Source organism: Poecile atricapillus, chromosome 5 (genome assembly GCF_030490865.1).
Source record: "Poecile atricapillus isolate bPoeAtr1 chromosome 5, bPoeAtr1.hap1, whole genome shotgun sequence".
In the NCBI taxonomy this organism is placed as follows: domain Eukaryota; kingdom Metazoa; phylum Chordata; class Aves; order Passeriformes; family Paridae; genus Poecile; species Poecile atricapillus.
This window is the reverse complement of record NC_081253.1, coordinates 1,989,777-2,015,203: the sequence shown is the minus strand read 5'-3', so window position 1 is coordinate 2,015,203 and position 25,427 is coordinate 1,989,777. Positions and strand designations below refer to the sequence as shown.

Sequence of the window (25,427 nt, the reverse complement as noted above, 5' to 3'; positions counted from 1 at the left end):
CACTGCAGGGATGAACTTGGGAAGAAAACAAATCCAGTTAAAAAGGAAAAAAAAGAACCAAACCAAGGAAAAAAAATTCCCTCAAGCACTGTGCCATTTCCCTGCCCTCTCATTCCTTCTTTCCCCCTTCATCCATCTCCTTTTCCATCCATCTGCTTTTTCCTCCACATCCCTTTCCTGCCCAGGAAACATCGAGGCCACGGGGTTGCTCCTCCAGCTGAGGAAACTCTTGGATCTTCCAGCTCCTCCAAGGGCTGCAGATGATGATGATGATGGCCGAGAAATCCTCTGGGATTTTCCTGACTCCATGGCCTGTTCCTAAAAGGTGGTGGAGAAACTGTCAGGGATACACTGAGACAGGCAAAAAAAAAATTATAAAATTCAGTTTAAAACAGGCTGGGAACTGCCCAGGGTATGCTCAGTTTAGAAATCAGGTTTTTTATCATTTTTTATAGATTGCTCCCAGTGACACAAGAGATTTCCAAGATTTTCAGTGAATTAGGGATCTTTTCTTGAGGTGTAACAATTAGTTTTTCTCAGATTTTCTCTGTTTTCTCTAAAATGCAGCAGAAGAGGATTTCAAGTCCCAATTTGAGGCTCTGGTTTGTGGGAAGGAGGTTGAAATTAATTGAGTTTTAACCCCAAATCATTCTGGGTTTTTTTAAAAGCCCATCTTGAAAGTTATTTTTGGTAAGAAACATTATTTAGGAGTCTTTGAAATTGCTGTATTTTGCTGTGAAGCTTTCCTAATTTATTTATTAAAAAGAAAAGAGGAGGCGATTAGAGAAGATAAAATACAACCCAAGCAACCTTTGCATCCATTTAGAAAAATATTTGAACTTGTAGCTCCTTTCAGGGAGACCCTGATTAATGACCCTTGAGCAAAGAAAATTAATCAGGAGTGATAAAAACCTCATTGGTCACATCACCTGTCTTAATTCCTCTTGAAAACAGTGCTGGGATGCAAGGGAGGACTCAAAGTTGGGATAATTAAATGGAAGAGACACTGTAAATGGCAAATATGTTAAAAAATAAAAAAAATTCAACTTTATTTCTGTGCTAATCTGGTCCATGGGAAACCAGTTCAGTTTTTATGGATATTTGAAGTTTTTTAAGGGAATTGTGAAAATCCTGTGATTTTTATCTGTGTTTAGAGTTACTTTCCCACTTTAAATCACTTTTGGATGGTGACTTGCGGCCTTCTCCATTGTGGGAATATTTCTTCCATGCTCTTTGCGGGGTACCATGGAAAAAATGAAAATTAAAATGTTATTTTTAATGTCAGAATAAGAAAAGGAGGGTTCAGAATGACTTAATCATCTGCATTTAAGTAAATTTATGTAAATGAATTTAGGTTGGAAATTACTCCTTTCCATGAAGTCTTTTTCTCAAGTTACTTCCTCACCCTAGAGAGGTTGATGGGAAATTTTGCTATTTCTTTCAATGATCAGGAATTAAGTTATTTTTAAACTCCTTTTGTTGTTCTTAGAATAGAGCAAAAATAAGATTTTTAATTTTTTTCTCTGGTTTCTCTCTTCCGTGATTTTCTGGGATTTAATTCTTAACTACTCTCTGCTTCATTTTCATTTCAGCCTCAGTGGGGTGATATAATTATTAACTTTTTCAGTAATTTCTGCCTAAATTCTCCTTTTATTTATTTTTTTCTACATGGTGCGAGACTAATCAGGGTGACAGAGTCAGTTCCAGGCACTGAAGCCAGCAAGTGGCTCTTCTGTCAAACCAGAACCACATCAAAATGGTTTGTGGTGCAAGAGAAAACATTCTGAGTGGTGTTTCTGCTTAAAAAGAGAGAGCAAAAGGAGGTAAAAAGAGCTGGAGATGATGATGATGTAGTTTCCAAATGAGTCAGTTAGACCTGAAAGTATATTATATATTATTATATATTATTATATTTTTAAATTATATTATTATCTATTATTTATTCAATATTACATATTATAAAATTTATGTAATATTAATAGAATACTATATTAATATATAATATAATTATTGTTTTGTTCATATTATGATCATATTATATATTAATATAATATTAATATCCTATTACTATACTATATTTAATTTAATTATTATATATAATTTAATTATATATAATATATTTATTATATATTATGCATTGTAGGTTATATATAATATACACTATATAATATACACCATATAATATACAATATATTTTATGGTGTATATTATATATTATATTATAGATAATGTACTTTCTATTATAAATTTTATGTTTTATTATATGTAGTTCATATTTGTGTTCTATGTTGTGTAGTAAATAATATATACTATATATTATACATTGTATATTATATATTGTATATTATATATTATTTACGATATATTTGATATTATGTGTTACATATATGTGCAGCCAGGATCTTTGAGTGGCTTATTAGGGTGTGTTTTGTTGTGCACCAAGATTCAAATGCAGGATTTCACCACCAGCTTCCAACTGGGCAGCTCTGCCTTCATCTTCTGGCTAATCCCACAAAAAACTAAATTCCAGAAGCATGGAAAGAGGGTGTGAAATCCCAGGGAAGGGTTGGAAAAGTCCTCTCAGCCCATGGAATCCAAGCTATGCCCACTGTGTCCCCAGCCCAGAGCCCTGAGTGCCACCTCCAGGGATTCCTTGGACACCTCCAGGGATTCCTTGGACACCTCCAGGGATTCCTTGGACACCTCCAGGGATTCCTTGGACACCTCCAGGGATTCCTTGGACACCTCCAGGGATTCCTTGGACACCTCCAGGGATTCCTTGGACACCTCCAGGGATGGGCACTCCAAACCTCCCTGGGCAGCCCCTGCCAAGGCCTTTTCCTGGATTAAATCCGCATTAAATCGTGGATTATGTTAAATGTGAGTGTCCAGGGTGGGAATGTCATTATTTCTCCTTCCCAGCAGTGCTCCAGGCCTTGTTTATCCTGAATCCCCTTCTCCTGAGGCACAGCCTCTCCTCTTGGATTTTGGGTCTTTTCACGTGGCTTGCTTTTCCAGACCTTTGAGTTCCTGCATTGTTTGATTGCTCTGTCCCTCACCAGTTCCTGCTTTTAAAACAATGGAATCCCAGCCAGGTTTGTGTTGGGAAGGACTTTAAGGATCATCTGATTCCACCCCTGCCATGGGCAGAGCACCTTCCACTGTCCCAGGGTGCTCCAGCCTGGCCTTGGACACTCCCAGGGATCCAGGGGCAGCCACAGCTTCTCTGGGAATTCCATCCCAGCCAGGAATTCCTTCCCAATATCCCACCCAAATCTCCCCTTTTCCAGTGGGAAGCCATTCCCTGTGTCCTATCCCTCCATCCCTTGTCCCAAATCCCTCTCCAAGCTCTCCTGGAATCTCAGCACCATAACCAGGTCAAACCCAGCAGCCCGTGCCTCCCAAAGCCGGGATTTTTTCTGGGACAGGTCCCCACCCTTCCCTAACTCTGCTGCCAGAGCCCCTCAGGCTCTCCCCCAGCGCAGTTTGCCTTCAGCAGGGGCTGGTTTTTCTCTCATTTGTGTGTCTGAGCTCCGGCAGGGAGCTGAGGTGCCTTGATCCAGCCCCAAAACACGAGAGGAATGTGAGGCAGCTCCCCAGGAAGGGCTGGGAGCGGCAGGGAAAGGCCAGGCTGGGTTTTGAGGCAAGCTGGAGTTCACTGGGAGCTGGGACAGTGCAAAGCCGGAGCTGCTGCCGCGTTCCTGCCCGGGGCAGGCTCTGTTCGAGAGACATTTCCAGAGCTGGGCAGGGAATGGGGATGGAAAAGCGCCTTTCCCAGGATTATTGTCACCCAGGGCTGCCACCTGCCCCCTGCCTCCTCCACAAATCCTCTTCCCACTCCTCAGCCCCCCTGGCCCTGTCCCAAGGCCCTTGGGGATGCTGAGCTGCTGGATCAACGCTTCGGTTCTGCCCTAAATCATTCCCAATCCTGCCTCTTTTTTAGGCAAAAATTCCTCCTGCGAATCTGTCGGAATTTACCGGTCAGTTCTTGAGTTTCCTGTGGGGAAAGCTTGGGGTTTTCCCCCTGCGCTGTACAAATGTTGTTAAAAATGTGGTGTAAGGACAGAGATCTTGGATTTGGTTTTTCTTTCTATCTTCTTCCTCAGTCATGGAGCAGTTTGGGTTAGAAATGACCTCATGGATCCTTTTATTTGAACTTATTTGAGTCACTACCCCAGGACACTTCCAGGGATCCAGGAGCTTCTCTGGGCAACTCTCCCTCACATTAAATAATTTCCCTGGGTTTGTATTTTTAATCTGTTAGAAAATGCAACACAAGAAGCATTTGGTGTTCATTAAGACCCGTTGATTAAAAAGTAAAGTCCCAAAGCGTGAGGACATTTGTGGGAACGTAGAAGATATTGAAGGGATTTTTACACAGGTGATGGGAAAAAAACAAATCCTTTTTTCAGCAGTAATGGGAGGAAACGTCCCAGTTGTGCCAGACACACAGCACAGGGAGTTATTTTCCAGCAGCTGGGATATTTATTATGATAACTGAAGCCTTGAAACTTCTGTTCAGCATTTTCACAGGGAAAACACGACGTTTGGAGAGGACTGCCCACAGCCAGGGAAGGGATTACGGATCACAAGCGTTTGGATTCTGATTTTTTCAGTGAGTGTCAAGCCTGAATAAGCAAAGACTGACGAGGCAGAGCAGGTTTTTACTCTTTATATCCAGGATTAAGTTTGGTTTTCACAATGAAAGGTGCGTGGGATGTGTTCCTGAAAGGGAAATTTTTCAGAAGCCCTCACAATGTTTGGGATCCAGCAGCAGAAATCTGGTGAAACCGGTGTGTTTAGATCCAGATTCTCTCAAAAAAGTGAGAATATTCTTTTCTTACCCCGTGTGGGAATTGTGGAGAACTCAAATTGCCTCACTTTGTGATATCAAACACTTCCTAGAATGTCTTCACTCAAGCAGCAGTTGCTTTCAATTCAATCAAAAATGTCTGATAAAGGGGTTTTTGGGGTTTATTTACAATTATATCACAGTCAGTGATCAGCTGAGCCCTTTATTAGTGTTATTTGTGACAATTCTCAATGTTTGAATAGCAGTTAACATTTGAAGGAGTAATTTAATATATTTTTTTAAGTAAATGCAGCTTTGTCCAGCACCTGTAGCTGCTGTTTTGCAGAGTGGCTGCAGTGATCTTTGCTCTTTATTCCATGTTCCATTTATTAATTTATTCTTTTCCTGCTGAGATGTCAGGGGTCACCCTAAACCTGAGCTGGAATAGGGAATTATAAAATCAGATTTCTTTGAGGCTCACAAAAAATAAAGGAAATAGCTGACACAAAATTCTGGGAATAATAAATATTCTATTATATTAATAATAATATAATTATATTATAATTATTATATTATATATTAAATAATTATAATTATAATTATAATATAATATATTAATAAGTATTATATAAATATAATAATAAAAATACAGGGAATTCCAGGGGAGCTTTTCCTTTGGCAAAGGGAGTGAGATCTTTAAGAATTCAGTTGAAAGACATTTCTGCTGTGATTTGTACTCTCTGAAGGCTCATTTTTGATTTTTCCTTCTCTTCCACCCCTGATTTCTGCTCTTTCCTCTCACTTTTCTTTAAAGGAGGGGATAAAACAGTCAGATCTGACAATAATAACGAGGAGAGCAAGGAGACTAAAGAGAAATTATGGATAAGACCCCAAAAAACCACAAATCAAGTAAGAAAGGGAGGAGATTTTTTGGACATTGGGAGAACACAGCCACACCTCCATCTCCCTGTCTCATTCCAGGCCCAGAATCTCCAACCTGGAGCAAAATAACAAAAAAATTCCCCCAGCAAGAGGAACATTCCAGATCCTCCTCGTGCCAAGGGTTTCCTGTCCCAGCTTTCCGAGCCCGGGAGGTACTTGTGGCACAAAGCAGGAGAATTTCACGTGGATGGGATTCTGCAGCTTTATTTATAATTAAATTGGGATTATTTTATTCACTCCACCCTGTTTTTCCCCACCCTGCCCTTCCAAACCTTTGAAGAGAGGCCAGATGGCTGCAGAGGCTGTCACAGCTCTCCTGGTTCTGGAGCCATTCCAGGGTCAGGGAATTCTGCCAGCTCGGAGAAATTTATCAAACAGGGACAGGAGATGATCACAACAAGAAAATTTCTCTTTCTTGGGGTGTCACAGTGAGGGGAGCTTGTGGAGATGCCACTTATTTCCTAAAGTTTTTTATTCATAACGGTGGTAAAGATGGAGAAAGAGCCTGGTTTTGGCCCAGCTCTACACCAAATTTACACCTCGGTGTAAATCCAGCCCAAACTGGATTATGGTTCATCCTGGTTTATCAATAAGGGACCTTGTGATCATCACCTGGATGCTTTTCCTTCTGTTCTGTGGGAATTCCCGCAGCTCTTCATTTTTCATGGACAAAACATTCCCTTTTCCTTCCATTTCAGCACTGACTGGATAAATCCTGGCTGTTTCTGTTCTATGGGAATGGACACAATCCCACTAAATTATATATTGGATTTTGAAATGGGGTTTCAGTACTTAGGGTTTGACTTTTTGCTCACCAAATCGGCTTCTTCTGGAGATTATTAAGTGTAAAATTCAATGTGTATCTATAAAAACACAACATTTCTGGCTGCCAACTGTTACATCCTAGTCTGTCACAGATTAAATATATTTAAGGTGTGAAATTATTCCTTAATATAGGAAAAATGGGAAAGATTTTGGGGAAATGCCTTGCATGGGAGATGTTTGCAGGTGGGAAATTGGAAATTCCAAGTCTTAGCCTGGTAATAAATGGACATTTTCCCTTGCTTGCTATTGACTTTTTGGAGAGCACTTAAACCTTGTTATGAATAATGATAATTATTCATTTGCCTTTGGAATTCTTTCTGTGGAGTTAATTAATTTCCTTGTGCCCCATTATTGTTTACCCCGATTATTTCGGTTCATCTGCTCTTGCTTCAGCTGGTCCAGCCCTTTCCACCTCTCATCTCCTGGCTTTGCCTCACTTCTCACGTGCTCCCTTTTTTGTCTCCAAATTTGGCTTTATTCTTAGGGGCTTAAGCCATAAAACCCTGCCTGAGTTAACTTTTTGACCCCATTTTTGATAAGAGCAGCAACAGAGAACTTTATCTTTCCCCAGCACTTTGTGCTGTTTCTGCAGTGTCTGATAAGAGCTGGAGGAATTTTACCCCTGCTCCAGCATCTCCTCACTCTGGCCCAGGAAAAATTGGTATTTTTACACTTAGATGGCTGCAAAAAGCAAAATAGACATGAATTTTTTTAAACTCTAGATTCATTCTCTGTCCTGTGAGGGAAAGTAGAACGTTTTATTATCTTGGTGGCCAATGAGTTTCTTTTTTTTTTTACCTAAAAATCCTTCCTGCCATGATTATTTATTGTGGTGGTGCAGATTGTGATTTGAGTTCTTTGGAATAAGCTGACGAGTATTTTAATGGGATTTTGGCTTTCAGGACTGTTCTAAATCCATTAGATGAGCAACAGGCCCCAAATAGATTTCATCCTATAGATTTTACTGTTTATCCTTCTGTAGGTTTTTATAGGGAGGACTGAAGGATGGCTGTGGAGTTGGTGGCGTAATAATTGCTGTGTTTTCATGGTTGGATTTTGTAAATTGAGTTTTTAATTCTGCATAAAACATTCAGAAATTTGGGATATTCCCCGGAAGCATCCAAGGCCAGGTTGGGTGGGGCTTGGAGAAGCCTGGGATAGTGGAAGGTGGGCAGGGGTGGAATGGGATGAGCTTTAAGGTCCCTCTCAACCCAAATTTCATGATTTATAGGACAATCCTGGAGGAGGAAATTCCCAGTTCTCTCCCAAGCCTGAGGGTTGGGATCCCAACTCTCCCTTGTGTGTTTTCCTAACGATATCCATGAAATTCCCGTTTCCAACCTGCAATCCACTCCAGGAGCCCCTAATAAATAATTCCAATTAAAGGCCAGGCTCTCACACACAATTTTTGGGGTGGAACTGGAGGATGGGGTGGTGCCCTGCTGAATTCCAAGCTGTAGAATATCTCAGGGGTTTTTCAGAGCGGTTTGGATAAAAACCAAATTATTAGCGTGGTGCTCTCAGCCTCCTCTTGCAGCTTTTGGATCAGCAGGTCAGGGTGGGTCCCTCCCTGCAGCTGGGAGGATTTGAGGGACATTTAACACATCCTGAATAAGTCTGGGTTTGTTGTTGTGTTTAACCTTCAATTTTTACATTAAAAACACCTTTATCATCCTTTATCTCCTTGGGATGTGCCGTGTTTCTTTCCTTAAACGACCTTAAGCGAGCGAGGATCTGGGGAGACGACGAGGGAATGAATTAATATCTGAAATTTATATTTTAAAGGATGGAATTCTGTTCTATCAGAGGCAGAAGAAGGGAGCAGACACACAACTTTCCAAGCTGTTCCCTTCAGCTGCTGCACCCACTCCTTTGTAGGCATTCCAGTATTTCCTTGGGAACGTTTAAAATACTCCTGGAAGCGCAGAGGAGGTTTTGCTGGAGCAGCATCCCTTTATCCTGACAATTCAAGTGATTAAACAGCACCTGAACTGCTCAGGAATGTTGGCTCTGGTTTTTTCCCCTTTTCATTCCCCAAACTCCATTCATGGTGGATAAGTGAGGGCCCAGAATTGCAGCGTAAAGTTCTCTTATTTCAAAAGGTTGTTGAACCTCTTTTTTTTTTTTTTTTTTTGTTCCCCCTCTGTAATAAAGTTTATTGCTTCCTCTATCTTTCCCTGGCATTGTGGAAGGGGGAGCTTTCCACTGGCTGGGTAATTTTGTTCTGTAGAACCCTCCAAGCTTTAAAAACAAAACCTGAAAAAGGCTTTAAAGCTCTAAAATGTGCTGATTCAGCTCATTTTTTTATATCCTCCACTAATTAATTTGTCCTGACCCTCGTGTCCATATTTTTATTGAGTTGTCCCATGGATCCAGCCCATCCTGCCTTTCTCTTCCCTGTTTTCTGTCACCCCACAGTGCTCACCTCTGATTTTCAGCACAGGAATAATTCAGGAGTCTTCAAGGATGTTCTTTTTGAACGTTCCCGTGTTTGGGGGGTTTCATCTCTCCTTCATTTGCTGCTCAGATCTGGTTCTGTCCCGCTGGTGATGCTCTGTGGGGAGGTGTGCTGTGGATCCACAGGGAAGGAGTTTCCAGGGATATTTGAATGTCAGCTGGAGACTTATTCCTGTAGGAAATGATTTATTGACTCGACAGCAATCAGGATTTCACTCATTCCCTGCCTCCATCCCATTTGTGATGCTAATGAGTCCTTTTAATAAACAGAAACATCACGAAAACATAACCTGAGAAGTGACCTGCTTTTAAATATATATGTATTATCATATATAAAATAGATAAGACCTCCTTTAAAGTTATATTTTCAATAAGGACTTGAATTCAGAATTTATTCCTCAAAAAATGGGAATTCCCAGAGCTTGGAATGACTTGAGGAGCTTCAGGATAAAAAGTTCCCTCTCTGTGGGTTTGGTATTTAGACCCTGCTGGCCACAATTGATTTTTAAATTCATTTCTTCAGCAGCAGCTCCCTGGATGAGGTGTGGGATCACTCCCAGCCCTTCCTGGTGCATTCCAGGAGATGATTTTGTTTGGGATTTCAAGGATTTCCTTGGAGCAGGGAGCTGGTGTGAACATGGGGCGGAGATTACATCAGACAAGGAGCAGTGGGAGAAACTTCACACCTCAAACTCTGCCAGCACCCACCAGGAGTGACTCTGTGTGGGGTTTTTTTGGAATTCCAGCACAATTCCTGCCCTAAACTGGTGGCAGAAGGATTTTTTGGTGGATCTCGGGGTGTTTCAGTGATATTGGAGGCCTTTTTCAGCTGGAATATTCCATTATTCTTGAGTTTTTCTTGATTTTTGGGAATGTGATGGTAAAAGAATCGCTCTGGTGTGTTGTTGTAGGAAACCTGTGGTGTGGATCCATAGGGAAGGAGCTTCCAAGGATATTTTCATGTCAGTTGGAGAGTTACTCCTGTAGGAAATGCTGTACTGGTGAAGAGTTCTGCTCCAGGAAGGTAAAGGACATTTTGTTTGGACCCAGAGAGCAAAATGAAACCAGAGAAATGTAATTTCCCTTTTCTCCCTCTCCTTTCAGCACAAAATGTGGGTTTGCATCAGCACAGGCACTATCCCAAACCCTTCATAACCTGGGAAAGCTACCTGAAATAAACCAGGAAAGGACAGAGAGCTGGTCTGGGTTTCTTTAAATCCATTTTTCCTCCCAAACAGCTGGAAAAATCCCCCAAGGCCCCGAGGAGGAAAGAAGTGAAGGGAGAGCTCGCTGCAGCCATCAGAATTGGGTTCAAAAAGCAGCTTTTAGGAGCTCAGCTCTTGTCCCTGAAATCTGAATTTCCCCTGGATGTGAAGAATGTTCTGTGTGATGCAGAACCTTTGGGTTTCCCAATCCCAGGGGGCCACTTCAGGCTCCAGCAGGTTTAGGTGGATTTAGGATTTGAATTTTAGGATTTGAATTTTAGGATTTGAATTTTAGGATTTGAATTTTAGGATTTGAAGCAGAGCTGCCTGCCAACCCTCCCAGCAAATCTTTCTGGTGTGGGCTTTGATCCTAAAATTGAATTTTAGAAGGGAACATGATATTTCCTGGACAAGTGGAAATGGTGTAGGTTCTTGTTGGTGTTGTCTGGAACGGCTCCTGTTTTATTGGCTGGAATGAGAAATGGAATTCTGGATTTCCAAGGATTTCTCTTGGAAATAAAACCCAGGGATATTTCTGAGGTTGGATTTAACTGCCTGAAAACTTTCATTTTCCATTAATAATAATTAATGTATGGAAATATATGGAATCCGCTTGATTTTGTTGGAGCAGTGTGGTTTTGTCCCACCTTTTTCCTGTTGGAAAATAGATCTGAAGTGTGCAGGAATATCTGGAGTGCTGCTGAATATGAGTAACGTGGCAGGATTAAAGAGATCTTTTATTGGTGTGGTCTGGAGCTAAACTTGGAGAAGAAAAGCACTGAAAACCAGAATTTTTCTCTCCTGTGTTGTAAATTCATACACTGCTTACTAAAGGTACTTGATTAAATATTCTATAAGAAACTAAATTACATTTAATATTGTTAAACCTAAATATTCTGTAAATTTCATATTGTGAAACCAAGTCTTAAGGAACAAAAAAACCCTCTGCTTATACCTGTAATGTTTTTTCTCCAGAGCCATATTAAATTCCAATTTCCAGTCCTGCACAGGTGAGGGAGAGATTTAAACCAGTTGCAGATGATGGATAAAAGCTGTTCCAAACTCAGCTTTTGGCCATCCAGAGCTTTGGAAAAGCGCAGTTCTTTGAGGAGATGGAAAACTGGCAGAAGGGAATCGGAAATTTAATCTCATGAATGGATTTTGAGACATCATAAATTCTTTTCCACATGGAGGAAATCCATCCATCCATCCATCCATCATCCATCCATCCATCCATCATCCATCCATCATCCATCCATCATCCATCCATCATCCATCATCCATCCATCCATCATCCATCCATCCATCATCCATCATCCATCCATCCATCCATCCATCCATCCATCCATCCATCCATCCATCCATCCATCATCCATCCATCATCCATCATCCATCCATCCATCCATCATCCATCCATCCATCATCCATTCATCCATCCTCCATCCATCCTCCATCCATCATCCATCCATCCATCCATCATCCATCCATCATCCATCCATCATCCATCCGTCATCCATCCATCATCCGTCATCCATCCATCCATCATCCATCCATCCTCCATCCATCCATCATCCATCATCCATCCATCCATCCATCATCCATCATCCATCCATCATCCATCCATCATCCATCCATCATCCATCCATCATCCATCCATCATCCATCATCCATCCATCCATCCATCCTCCATCCATCATCCATCATCCATCCATCATCCATCCATCATCCATCCATCCTCCATCCATCCATCCATCCATCATCCATTCATCCATCCTCCATCCATCCTCCATCCATCATCCATCATCCATCCATCATCCATCATCCATCCATCATCCATCCATCCATCATCCATCCATCCATCCATCATCCATCCATCCATCCATCATCCATCCATCATCCATCCATCCATCCATCCATCCATCCATCATCCATCCATCCATCATCCATCCATCATCCATCCATCATCCATCCATCATCCATCCATCATCCATCCATCATCCATCCATCCATCATCCATCATCCATCATCCATCCATCATCCATCCATCCATCCATCATCCATCATCCATCCATCCATCCATCCATCCATCCATCCATCCATCATCCATCCATCATCCATCCATCATCCATCCATCCATCATCCATCCATCCATCCATCATCCATCATCCATCATCCATCCATCCATCATCCATCCATCCATCCATCCATCCATCCATCATCCATCATCCATCATCCATCATCCATCCATCCATCCATCCATCATCCATCATCCATCATCCATCCATCATCCATCCATCATCCATCCATCATCCATCCATCCATCATCCATCCATCATCCATCATCCATCCATCCATCATCCATCCATCATCCATCCATCCATCCATCATCCATCCATCATCCATCCATCCATCCATCCATCCATCATCCATCATCCATCATCCATCCATCATCCATCCATCCATCCATCCATCATCCATCCATCATCCATCCATCATCCATCCATCCACCCATCATCCATCCATCCATCCATCCATCCATCCATCATCCATCCATCCATCATCCATCCATCATCCATCCATCATCCATCCATCCATCATCCATCATCCATCCATCATCCATCCATCCACCCATCATCCATCCATCCATCCATCCATCATCCATCCATCCATCATCCATCCATCATCCATCCATCCATCATCCATCATCCATCCATCCATCCATCCATCATCCATCCATCCATCATCCATCCATCATCCATCCATCCATCCATCCATCCATCCATCATCCATCCATCCATCCATCATCCATCCATCATCCATCATCCATCCATCATCCATCCATCATCCATCCATCCATCATCCATCCATCATCCATCCATCCATCCATCCATCCATCCATCATCCATCCATCCATCATCCATCATCCATCATCCATCATCCATCCATCCATCCATCCATCCATCATCCATCCATCCATCATCCATCCATCATCCATCCATTCATCCATCATCCATCCATCCATCATCCATCATCCATCCATCCATCATCCATCCATCCATCCATCCATCCATCCATCCATCCATCCATCCATCCATCATCCATCCATCCATCCATCCATCCATCCATCATCCATCCATCCATCATCCATCATCCATCATCCATCATCCATCCATCCATCCATCCATCCATCATCCATCCATCCATCATCCATCCATCATCCATCCATTCATCCATCATCCATCCATCCATCATCCATCATCCATCCATCCATCATCCATCCATCCATCCATCCATCATCCATCCATCATCCATCCATTCATCCATCATCCATCCATCCATCATCCATCATCCATCCATCATCCATCATCATCCATCATCCATCCATCCATCCATCCTCCATCCATCTTCTCTCCATCCATCCATCCATCCATCATCCATGATGGAGGGATTGTGAATTTTAACCTAAATGTCAGTTTGAGCTGGGAAAGGAACGATGCACTTTTCATTCCGTGTTTTCTCCTCACTAATCCCTCACTCCAGCGATACTTCCCAGGTTTATCGTGTTCATCAGGGATTATTTTCTTTCTGAAGTCACAGTTTGGTGTAGTCAGACACCTCCAGTCTCACAGCCCTTTCCATCACACCTCCCATGCCAACATCATCCCCCGAGCGAAATGATGTTGTGCTTTACAAGATCTCAGATAAAGAACTCCGTAATTTCTTGTAATTTAGGCCAAATTTCATTCCAAGTGGGGCTGTGGGTGCGGCTGAAGGAAATGTGTGGTGTTTCAAAATCCGGTTGATGAGTTCAGTTTGATTCTGGCGCTGTTACTCCTTGCAGCTGTCTGTCAGCGTAGTGTAAAATCCATTTTGCTGTTGTGCTAATAATAACATGCTGTGAGGCAAAAAGTTAAAAAAATAGAGACTTAACTCAGCAGGAAAGAGAAGATAAATCTTCCACAGCAAAGAGTTTGAAATTTGTAAATCTGCAGTAATTTTTTGGGGAGGGGGAGTTTAATTTGTCGAAATGTTTACTTTCCCCCACCTTTTTATTTTAAACTTATCTGCTTGTTTCCTAAAGAAAATTATGGGATTTGCTTTTAAAATTTGTTCCGTCCACTTCTTCACTGGCTGGGTTTTGCAGGAATGTCTCCAGAGGAGAGCAGGAGAATGGGGGATCCAAGGAGCTCTTTCTGCCCTTTTAGCCAAGTTGAATTTCCTCCTTTTTGTGGCCTTGGGGATTTGTGGTGCTGTCAGGTGTTGGGTTTTAGCTTTTCAGCACAGAAAATACCTTTCTGCCTGTGCCTGTGGAACTCTCATGTCCCCAAGTGCTATTTAACAAGCTAAACAGAAGCATTTGCAATTATCTAATAGCACCTGAAAATTGCTTACTGAATGACAGCAGGAAGTTTCATTTGCATTCCATATCTGATGTTCAATCTGCTAATCCTCCACTGAGCCTGCCAGGAAAAACAATGTCGACAGACTCGAATTTTATTAAAATCAGAAAGCAGGGATGCTGCTTCCTACTTTTGGATCACACCCTGCAAGGTTCCAACCTTCTGGAATATTTGAATTAGTTCAGCCATTGTGTTCCTGGTTGTTTTCTTGAAACGGGTTTTAGTCACAGGTTTTTTAATAGCATCAGCCCTTCCCTTTTGGATTGTCTTCCCTCCCCCAGGAAAGCTGGAGCTCCCTGTTTGCTCTTGTTTATATAAGTTAATCTTCCATGTTGTGACAGTTTTCCCCCTTCATTAATGAGGGCTCCTAATTGGGCCTAATGAAACATTTACTCAGCTGCTAGATAATATTATCTGCGAGCACAACAGAGATAAGGCACTGTGAAGAAAATAAGCTTTTGAAAAGATTCTGGCTGAGATATGAAAGCCATTTTTGGGCCAATATTTTCTTATTTGATTTGAGAACGCCCTTGTGGTGCAGCTGTGTAACCAAGCCCATGGCAAACAACATCCATTATTTATTGGCCTGCTTGGCAAACAAGGACACCTTTGACGACTTCAGATTGGGAGGTCGATTTACTGAGCCTTCCTTCCAGCCAGAGAGCCTCTTTTTGTATTTATAGTCCCTAAAATTTTCCATCTGGCACGAGGAAAAGCGATAGGAACCTGGGGGAGGGGAGCAGGAGAGAGCCTGGGTCTGTAGCAAACTGGCACAAGTGGAATTGTGCCTTTTATTTGCTGTCCAGGTGCTTCAGATCCAGTTACAGCCCCTTAAAGACAGAGTTTCCTTCAGCCAGCAGCAAATACAGGACAAGGAGAGAAGTCCTGGAAATGTTGGAATGATTCATTTCCCTCCCTTCCCGCAGAGTAAAATGGAAAGGATTTTAAAATGCTTGAAATACACTGAGTTTTTGTGAAATTCTCGATCAAAAATGGGTTGCTTGAGGTGTTCCAAGGATTTAAGTGTCCCAGGCCAGGCTGGAAGGGCTTGGAGCAAGCTGAAGGTGTGGAAGTGGAAGGGAGGTGGAACTGGATGAGCTCTAAAGTCCCTTCCAACCCAAACTATCCTGGAATTCCAGGATGAACACAGTTATTTGCAAGGGATCCAGGAAGGACTCGAGGCACAAAAAGGACTCTTCTCATCTTGTTACCAACATCACTCAGGCAGTGTGGATTAAGGAACCTTCTTGGAGTCAGGAAAACGGGATCCCTGGTGGCACAGGGGCACAAGGATGAGGTCATTGGGATCAGGAATGTGCGGCTCTGGGAATTGCGGCCTACTTGGAATTCCAGGAGTTGGATGAGCTCCACACATTGGGGGGCACCTGTTTGTTCATCAGCCTCTCACTGGGAGGCTGCGGGTTTGTTTTGCCCTCTCAGGTTCCCTTGCTGCTGATTTCTGCTTTGATTTTGGGCAGAACTCGTGTGGAAAAGTTGGGATATCTCTGGAATGGGAATATTCAGTCGCGTGGTGCCACCCACGTCCTTCCCTCAGTAATGGTTTTCCTGGAGGAAACTCATCCTCAGGGATGGACTGAGCCTCGTTCCTTCACTTTCTGTCTTTTATTTGTCTTTTATGGCACTGGAATATCCCTGGAAGGAGGGAATTTCAATTTCTGCAGTGCCACGGCACTTCATAAGAGCCATATTGTGTAGTTCAAGTGCTTCTTTGGATATTTTGTTATAAAAACCCAATTTTTATCTTAATTTAATGCTAATTTGTTTTTTCAGAACAGAATTTTGACAATCTGTTGCTGTTTGCTCTCCACAGATTCTTCTGCCTAATCCTTCTTTAGATCCTGGGCTGCAGCCAGAGGAAATCTGGACCATCCTACGCAGCAGAGGTAGGCTGTGACTTCAGAATATCTCCTGAAATATATCCACAAAGCCAGGATTTGATTAGCAGATCTTAAGCAGCGTGGTTAAATTCACAATAAAACTCACAATTCCCAAAATTCCGTTGTTCGCTTGGTTGGCAAAACCATCTCCACCAGAAAAGGGAAAAACCCAAACCAATCCCAAAAACCCCGGGAGAAGAGGGGAAATTCCTTGATTTCTCTGCTGAGCACCATTGTCAGCCTGGCCAGGGTGTGCCTGGAAATTTGGAGGGAATGCCTTTGGCTCTGGTTTGGCAGGAGCCTCCACTCCAGCTTGTTTGTCCTGCTGGGAATTTGCATGGGAGGAGTGAGGTTGTGATTTTTAATATCTGAACCAGGCTCCAGGGTCACTGGGATTTGCCACAGTTCCCCGTGTTTGTCTGGAGGTGTGGAAAATCTAAACACCAACCTGAGCAAAATGTTCAGTTCTTCTCTCTAAAGCCTTGGCAGAGCACCCAGGGGGCCCCCAAATAAATGTATTTTAAATGTATTTTAAAATAAATGTATTTTTGGATGATTGCATCTCATCCCTCTGAACTTTCCACCTTGCCCTTCTCCAAAACATCTGTGCCATCCCCAGGCGTCTTCCAGAGCATTCCCTTGGAACACACTTAAAAATAAATAAATTGAATTCACACTTAAAATTTTTAATGCTGTGCCAGTGCAAAGTGCACTTAAAATTCAGATGATGTAGTTTGTCTGAAGTTAAATTTATTTATCTCAGGTAAGGGATTGGTTGTTGGTGTTTAAAACTGAGATTTCTCTGCGTTTTGCTTCCTTAGTGCTGTTTATTCCAGATTGTTTCAAGTTGGATCTAAAGGACCTCGGTCCCCCAGTTGATTTTTGGGAATCCTTTCAAGGAATTTTAAAGATTCCCATTGCTCAGGTGAAGGAAATAAAGTGAATTTGAATTTTTCTTTGGCAGTTCAAGCCCTCTGTGAGGGATTCTGGCCAGCAGAAGGCACCACCAGCTCAGCTTTGCGCCGCTCAGCAGCTCGCCGGCGTTCCCGGCTGGATTTCCACGCTTCCAGCAGGATTTCGCAGGAAATTTATCATCCTGCACCTCAGATCCTCACGATTCCCACTAAATAATGTGTGTTCCCTCGCTTCCCCAGGCCTGAGGAGTCTGGATTTCCATGTGCAGTGACGCCCAGGATGGGGCTGTTCCGGCACGCGCTGGCCGGAGCCGTTCTCCCGTTTCTGATCCTTTCAGGAAATTGGGTTTCAGCGGAGAACATCAACTTTCACAACATCAGGCCTCCACTGGACCGTAAGTAGCGTTTTTATGGAATTCTGGACTTTCCTGTATGGAATTCTAGCTTGAAATTTTAATGATTTTCCCCGTCCTTCCAGCCCCCTGGGTTTGTCTCCACAGAAACTTTAAAAGAAATATTCTGCTCCTCAACAGCATTTTATCCTTAATATGTGACAAGTTGACTAAATGAAAATAAATCACCAGCATGGCCAAATTAAAGGGTGCACGAGGACTTTGACATTTTAAGGGCTTTTCTTATATTTTTTTCTGTCTCCCTGCAGAGGAAATTATGCAGCGGTTTCCTTGTAAATAATCCAGAACAGGTGGTTTTGGGCTTTTATCTTGTTGGGGGTTTTGTAAGAGGAGGAATAGGTGTTGCTGTATACAATTAATTCAGTCTGAAGGTAATTAAAAACCTCGTGGGACCTGTGAAGCCAGTTGGCACTAATGGCATCTTTTTTCTTTATCTGGCATCTCCAGTGTTCCATCCCTTCATTTGCATAATCTGCATCATTAAAGCAGCCAGGATATAATAGCTGGATAGAATATCTGCCCCTAATGAACCCTGCAGCTTCCAATAAGTCATTTCAATAATGGAAATAAGATTTTAAAGGAGTCCTCTGGATCCTTTTGTTTAAAGGATCCAACTTCTCCTTCCGAGTGGGAGATCAAGCTCTGGAGCTGCTTTGGAAATGCAGTTTTTCCATCAAAGGAAAATGCAGATTTGTGTTTGCTGTTCAAACCTCTGTGAGGAGGGAGATAAACTCTTCCCTCTTTCCTGCTTTTCCCACCACTACCTCAATTTTGGGTTATGAGAATGAAAACATGAGGATTTATTTAAAGTTCAAGCCTGGAGAGGAAAAAAAAAGAAAAAGCTTTCTGCAAAGCTTGTTTTATTTGTCGGACAGTGAAAATATATAAATATATAGAATTTATATTTTAAATCTTCTAAAATTTTCTTAAAATATTTTAAATTTTACATACACATGTGTGTACAGGCATAATATTAAATATTTTATTTTTTTTTTCCTCAATACTTTCCAGTTGACTGTATTTTAATACTTTTTTAATACTTTCCAAGCCACTCCATTCCCAAACAGTTTCAAGTGCTTTACTTGTGAGAACGCGGTGGACAACTACAACTGCAACAGATGGGCTGAAGATAGGTGGTGTCCTGAAAGTGAGTAAGGCTGGACTGAGGAGATCCTTGGTGATATTTAAACTTGTTTTTCCCTGACTCACCCCCTTGGAGAAGTCTGGCTGATTCATGGGATTAATGTGCCAGCATTAATCACTTCGGGTATTGGGAATGCTGAGCCAGATCATTTCTGCTGACGTGACAGTTTTGGCCATTCCAGAGTGAAAAATTATTTATCTCCATCTTTCTCTGTTTTATATAATATCTGACAATAAAATTTAATTTAATATTTAATTAATATTAATTTAATTAATATTTAAAATATTAAAAATTACTATACAACAGATCTTTTTAATAATTCATCAGTATTAATTTCCTATACATGCTTCTCTGTGTACATATCTAATTATGTGCTTCCCAAGAGTTAATTTTAATTTTGTTTAAAAAACCTGAAGAATTTTCTCTGTAGAAAGTTCTTTCTCTTTATTCTCTTCAAAGTGTAAACAACAGTGTAAAAACTATTTATCTCCATCTCTCTCAGCTTTATATAATATAGAACAATAAAATCTTAATATACAGATTTCTGATTAATATCTCAATATTAATTATTTTTTAATTTTTTAAAAATTAATTTAATTTATTAATTAACTATATATATGTATATATCTAATATATATGTGTGTATATATCTAATATATATCTAATAATGTGCTTCTCAGGAGTTAATTTAAAGATGTTTAAAAAAACCTGAAGAATTTCCTCCGTGCCTTTATTCCCTTCCCTTTGGATAGCATCCCAAAATTTAATGGCTCTTTGTGAGCAGCAGGACCTGACTGATCACACCTGTGCTGAGGAGGGTGAAACACAGAAAAGAAGGGAAATGTTTCCTCATTTTTCTTCCCGGGGACATTCACAGGAATGGTGGGAAAAGGGAAGAGGCAAAATAGAGGAATGAGGAAACGAATCTGAAACGTGCTGCCAAAAGGAGAAGTGAAAAGGAATGTGTAGATGATGGTGCTAATTAGTAATTTAAATAAAAACAGCCTTTCTGGAGGTTTGAAGGGTCAGCTAAGATTTCACACTAATTAATTTCTTGCTAAATGCTCTTTTGATCAAGTTGCAAATAGTTCCATAGAGCCATTTTCTGGGAGTGTTTTCCTTAATTGCGTGTAGTTTTGAAACCTGTTCCGACGGTTTAATTTAGGGAATGAACATCCCGGTTTTCCCTCTGCAGGCACTCGGTACTGCCTGACGGTTCATCTCTTCACAGCCCGCGGGGAGAGCACCTCGGTCACCAAGAAATGCGCCACCGGTGAGGAGTGTCACCTGGTGGGGTGCCACCGCCGCGGGGACGGCGGCCACACGGTGAGCGCCGCTCCTGCTGCTCCTGCTCTGCTCCTGTCCTACTCCTGCCCTGCTCCTGCTCTGCTCCTGCTCTGCTCCTGCTCTACTCCTGTCCTACTTCTGTCCTACTCCTGCTCTGCTCCTGCTCTGCTCCTGTCCTACTCCTGCTCTGCTCCTGCCCTGCTCCTGCTCTGCTCCTGTCCTACTCCTGCCCTGCTCCTGCTCTGCTCCTGCTCTACTCCTGTCCTACTCCTGCCCTGCTCCTGCTCTACTCCTGTCCTACTCCTGCCCTGCTCCTGTCCTACTCCTGCCCTGCTCCTGCTCTGCTCCTGCTCTGCTCCTGCTCTACTTCTGTCCTACTCCTGCTCTGCTCCTGCTCTGCTCCTGTCCTACTTCTGTCCTACTCCTGCCCTGCTCCTGCTCTGCTCCTGTCCTACTCCTGTCCTGCTCCTGCTCTGCTCCTGCTCTACTTCTGTCCTACTTCTGTCCTACTCCTGCCCTGCTCCTGCCCTGCTCCTGCTCTGCTCCTGCTCTACTTCTGTCTTACTCCTGCTCTGCTCCTGCTCTGCTCCTGTCCTACTTCTGTCCTACTCCTGCCCTGCTCCTGCCCTGCTCCTGCTCTGCTCCTGCTCTACTTCTGTCTTACTCCTGCTCTGCTCCTGCTCTGCTCCTGTCCTACTTCTGTCCTACTCCTGCTCTGCTCCTGCTCTGCTCCTGTCCTACTTCTGTCCTACTCCTGCTCTGCTCCTGCTCTGCTCCTGTCCTACTTCTGTCCTACTCCTGCCCTGCTCCTGCTCTGCTCCTGCCCTGCTCCTGCTCTGCTCCTGTTCTACTCCTGTCCTACTCCTGCCCTGCTCCTGCTCTGCTCCTGTTCTACTCCTGTCCTACTCCTGCTCTGCTCCTGCTCTGCTCCTGCTCTACTCCTGTCCTACTCCTGCTCTGCTCCTCCTCTACTCCTGTCCTACTCCTGCTCTTCTCCTGCTCTACTTCTGTCCTACTCCTGCTCTGCTCCTCCTCTACTCCTGCTCTGCTCCTGTCCTACTACTGTCCTACTCCTGCTACTCCTGCTCTACTTCTATCCTACTCCTGCTCTGCTCCTGCCCTGCTCCTGCTCTGCTCCTGTCCTGCTCCTGCCCTGCTCCTGCTCTACTCCTGTCCTGCTCCTGCTCTACTCCTGTCCTACTCCTGCTGTGCTCCTGCTCTATTCCTGTCCTACTCCTGTCCTACTCCTGTCCTACTCCTGCTCTGCTCCTGCTCTGCTCCTGTCCTGCTCCTGTCTTACTACTGTCCTACTCCTGCCCTGCTCCTGCTACTCCTGCTCTACTTCTGTCTTACTCCTGTCCTACTCCTGCTCTACTTCTATCCTACTCCCGTCCTGTTCCTGCTCTACTCCTGTCCTGCTCCTGTCCTACCACTGTCCTACTCCTGCCCTTCTCCTGCTACTCCTGTTCTTCTTGCCCTGCTCTTGCTACTCCTGCCCTGCTCCTGCTCTACTCCTGCCCTGCTCCTGCTACTCCTGCCCTACTCCTGCTCCTGCTGCCCTGCTCCTGCTACTCCTGCTCTTCCTGCCCTGCTCCTGCTATTCCTGCCCTACTCCTGTCCCACTCCTGCCCTGCTCCTGCTCTACTCCTGCCCTGCTCCTGCTACTCCTGCTCTTCCTGCCCTGCTCCTGCTATTCCTGCCTTACTCCTGTCCCACTCCTGCCCTGCTCCTTCTACTCCTGCTCTTCCTGCCCTGCTCCTGCTACTCCTGCACTGCTCTTGCTACTCCTACCTAACTCCTGCCTTACTCCTGCCCTTCTCCTTTCCTACTCCTGTCCTGCTCCTGCTGTTCCTGCCCCGCTCCTGCCCCGCTCCTGCTCTGTTCCTGCTACTCCTGCCCTACTCCTGGGCTGGAGCTGGCCGTTCCAGGAGCCGTTTTCCTGCTGAGCTCAGGAGGATGTGCCAAGAGCTGCCCTGCACTGGGATTTCTGCAGGAGAAGCAGGACCAAGCCCTCCTTCCTCCTTCCCTGCTCCCGCTGGGGTGGGAGGGGACAGCAACAACAACAACTCCCTCCTGGGATTTTTGGGTGCACCCAGGAGCTCGGGATTGGAGCTCTCAGGTTGGTTACGCAAGGCTCTGTTTGCCATTGGCTTAAGCGAGGCACGACTGAGTTTTTATTCCATGGGAAAAAGCCCAAACTGGTGTCTCCTCCCAGCCTTGGGATGATGGGGGGAAGTTTATTCTTAATAATCAAGCAAAACCCAGCAGAGTTTTCGTCTCTGCTGTAAAATATTATCCATTAATTCCTAAATAGGAGCATGTGAAATCTGTTATTTTTAATATGAGCCATTTCAGACATCAAAAACAAAGCAGGCAAGGTCCATGTTAAATATCAGAGCATCTCTGTGTTTTCTGAGCAAATCCCAGTGATTCCAGCAGGTTTTGAGGGAATAAAATAGCTCTGCATCCTGTCTCCTGCAGCATTTCCATAGAATTATAAAATCCCAGCCTGGTTTGGGTTGGAAGGGACCTTAAAGCTCGTCTTGTTCCAACCCTTAACCATGGGCAGGGATTTTATCTTTAAAAAGTTGTTGTGCCTTTGGATTGGATAAAAATTGGCATTTTCTTCATTTGTTCTCCTGGCTTTTCTAGCAAGGAGAATTGTCTTTGGATTCTCTCCTGGAAATCAGCTGTGGTGGTGCTTTGGTAGCCTTAGAAACTGAAACATGAAGTGGATTCAGCACGGGAAGCTGCACTGACCACAAAACCTTGAGGGAAAAACTGAGTGGGAACAAAAATTTTTAGAATTTTCAGAATTTTTCAGCTTCAAAAAGCTGAAACCTGAAAGGTTCCAGAGCGTATTTTTCATTCAGGTGTTGGAAAGGGAAGCTGTGTTTTCTGCAGTGCCACTGGGGCTGTGTGACATCCCACCTCAGCTTGGGGACACACCACGGGATGGGCGACTCCAGGAAATCTGCACTCCTGATTTGGAGAATTGATTCGTGGATATATCAGATTTTAGGATGATTTTTAGCATTTCTGCCCCACCTGCTGCCCTGGGCCAGGCTGCTGATGGCTCTGTCCGGCTCAACGTCACGACGTTAAACGCGCGTTTCTCTCTCAAAACCTCTCCCAATGAATCCCGGCTGAATTAACCCCCCTGAATTAACAACCCTGAGTTAATCACCCTTTTCTCCCGCCAGGAATGCGTTTCCTGCTGCGAAGGAATGATCTGCAACGTGGAGATCCCCACCAACGCCACCAACGCGGTGTTTGCCGTGCTGCAGGCGCGCAGGACGGCCGCGGCCAGCCGGGACGTGCCCAGCGGGGCCCTGCTGGTGGCACTGGTGGCACTGGTGGCACTGGTGGCCCTGTCCTGACACCGCACCCTCAGAGCTGCTGGCACAGCCCCCCGGGCCAGGAACCTCCAGGATCTCCAAGGAGGAGTCACTGATGTTCCTTCATCGCGGCAAATTTAAGGAAAGGCACATCCTGAACTCCTTGGATATTTTAGTGGGAATCCTTCCCCGTCAGTATTGAAAAGAAACCCCACAAAACACCCCCTGGTGGGTGGACTCGAGTTTTAATTCCCTTTTTTCTGAGAAAAAAGCACATTTTCTCGCTTTTTTGGGCAGAACCGTGACAATCACAATCAAAAGGAGCTTTGGATGGATGATGTGGAAAGGTGGAAAATGGATTTAAACCTTTTTTGTTCATAAACAGAGCTGAGTTTCTTGGCTTATCAAGGTGTGTTTGAGCTCACCTTGGTTTCGTGGAGAACACCTCTGGTTTGCATAGAAAACAAATACGAGGTTGGGTTTTTTTCTGCTTCATCAGGGCTCTCATTTCCCCTGTCAATAATACCAAATTAAATCTTCCCTTTCTGTAAAATGTCTCATCCTCCCATTTTAAAGCTGTGGGAAATGTAGAATTCCTAAAAATCCTGTTGGAGCACCTAGAGCAGAGTTCCTGATCTTCCAGACTGAAGGGATTATTTCCTTGCAATTGAGTCTCACCTCAGAACATCACAAAAATATCATTTTTGTGATTTTGGGATATCACAACTTTGAAATCACAGCTTCGTTATCTTAAAAATTCCAAGTGGGCACTTGGAATAAATAAGAAGTGAATTTTTTCTGTGTTCTCTCTTGATTTGCACAGGTTTTTCCCAGGAATATTATTGTCCTGATGGATGTTTTCAGGATTAAAACTGACTCAAAAAGGAGATTTGGAGCTGTTCCCTGAAAAAAAAAATTGAGTATTTGCATATTTAGCTTCTTTTACATCAATATTGTCTTAATTATTTGCTGCTTTATGTGACTAATTATATTTAGTTGTAAAAAAAAATGGTTTTGAAATATTTCCAGGCTTGCTGACATTCCAAAATTTCCCCCACAATATTCTTGGAATGCAGAAAAGTGTCTGAGTTCAGTCTGTGGCTTCTGGATGGGCGATTGTGGAGCTGCAAAGTTTGGATGGAAAAGCTTTTTCCTTACCGAAGGAAAACGGTTCTCGATGTCTGAGTCAAGGTTCTCCAAGATCTGGATTCTCCTGTGCCACCCAGCAGGGCTGGAATTCTGCTCTGGAGCCGGGCTGGGAGAGCTGGGAATGTTCCCCTGGAGAAGGGAAGGATCCAGGGAGAGCTGGGAATGTTCCCCTGGAGAAGGGAAGGATCCAGGGAGAGCTGGGAATGTTCCCCTGGAGAAGGGAAGGATCCAGGGAGAGCTCAGAGCCCCTTGCAGGGCCTGAAGGGGCTCCAGGAGAGCTGGAGAGGGACTGGGGACAAGGGATGGAGGGACAGGAGCCAGGGAATGGCTCCCACTGGGAAAGGGGAGATTTGGGTGGGATTTTGGGAAGGAATTCCTGGCTGGGAGGGTGGGAAGAGGTTGGGATGGAATTCCCAGAGCAGCTGTGGCTGCCCCTGGATCCTGGCAGTGTCCAAGGCCAGGCTGGAGCAGTCTGGGATGGTGGGAGGTGTCCCTGGATGAACTGGGTGGGATTTAAGCTCCTTCCCAACCCATCCCATTCCAGGATTCTCTGGTGATCCCATAATTACCTTCATCCTTCTGCTCCATGAAGGATTTTTCCATATGAAAGGATTTTTTTTCTCCAGAGGGAAAACCATTCCCAGGAATTCCTTAGTCAGGTGG

At 43.7% G+C, this 25,427-nt stretch overlaps 1 protein-coding gene across 1 annotated transcript in view; it reads left to right on the top strand.

Moving 5' to 3' along the window:
- The window catches only part of LYPD6B (LY6/PLAUR domain containing 6B), a 43,812-nt gene extending 19,965 nt beyond the window's left edge, over nt 1-23,847 (top strand). Inside the window, exons 2-6 of the mRNA XM_058840074.1 lie at nt 16,453-16,525; nt 17,674-17,828; nt 18,895-18,993; nt 20,186-20,316; nt 23,481-23,847. Of these exons, the coding sequence (XP_058696057.1) occupies nt 17,714-17,828; nt 18,895-18,993; nt 20,186-20,316; nt 23,481-23,657 (522 nt within the window). The 5' untranslated portion in view covers nt 16,453-16,525; nt 17,674-17,713 and the 3' untranslated portion in view covers nt 23,658-23,847. The remainder of the gene's footprint in view (nt 1-16,452; nt 16,526-17,673; nt 17,829-18,894; nt 18,994-20,185; nt 20,317-23,480) is intronic.
- Nucleotides 23,848-25,427: the final 1,580 nt, after the last annotated feature.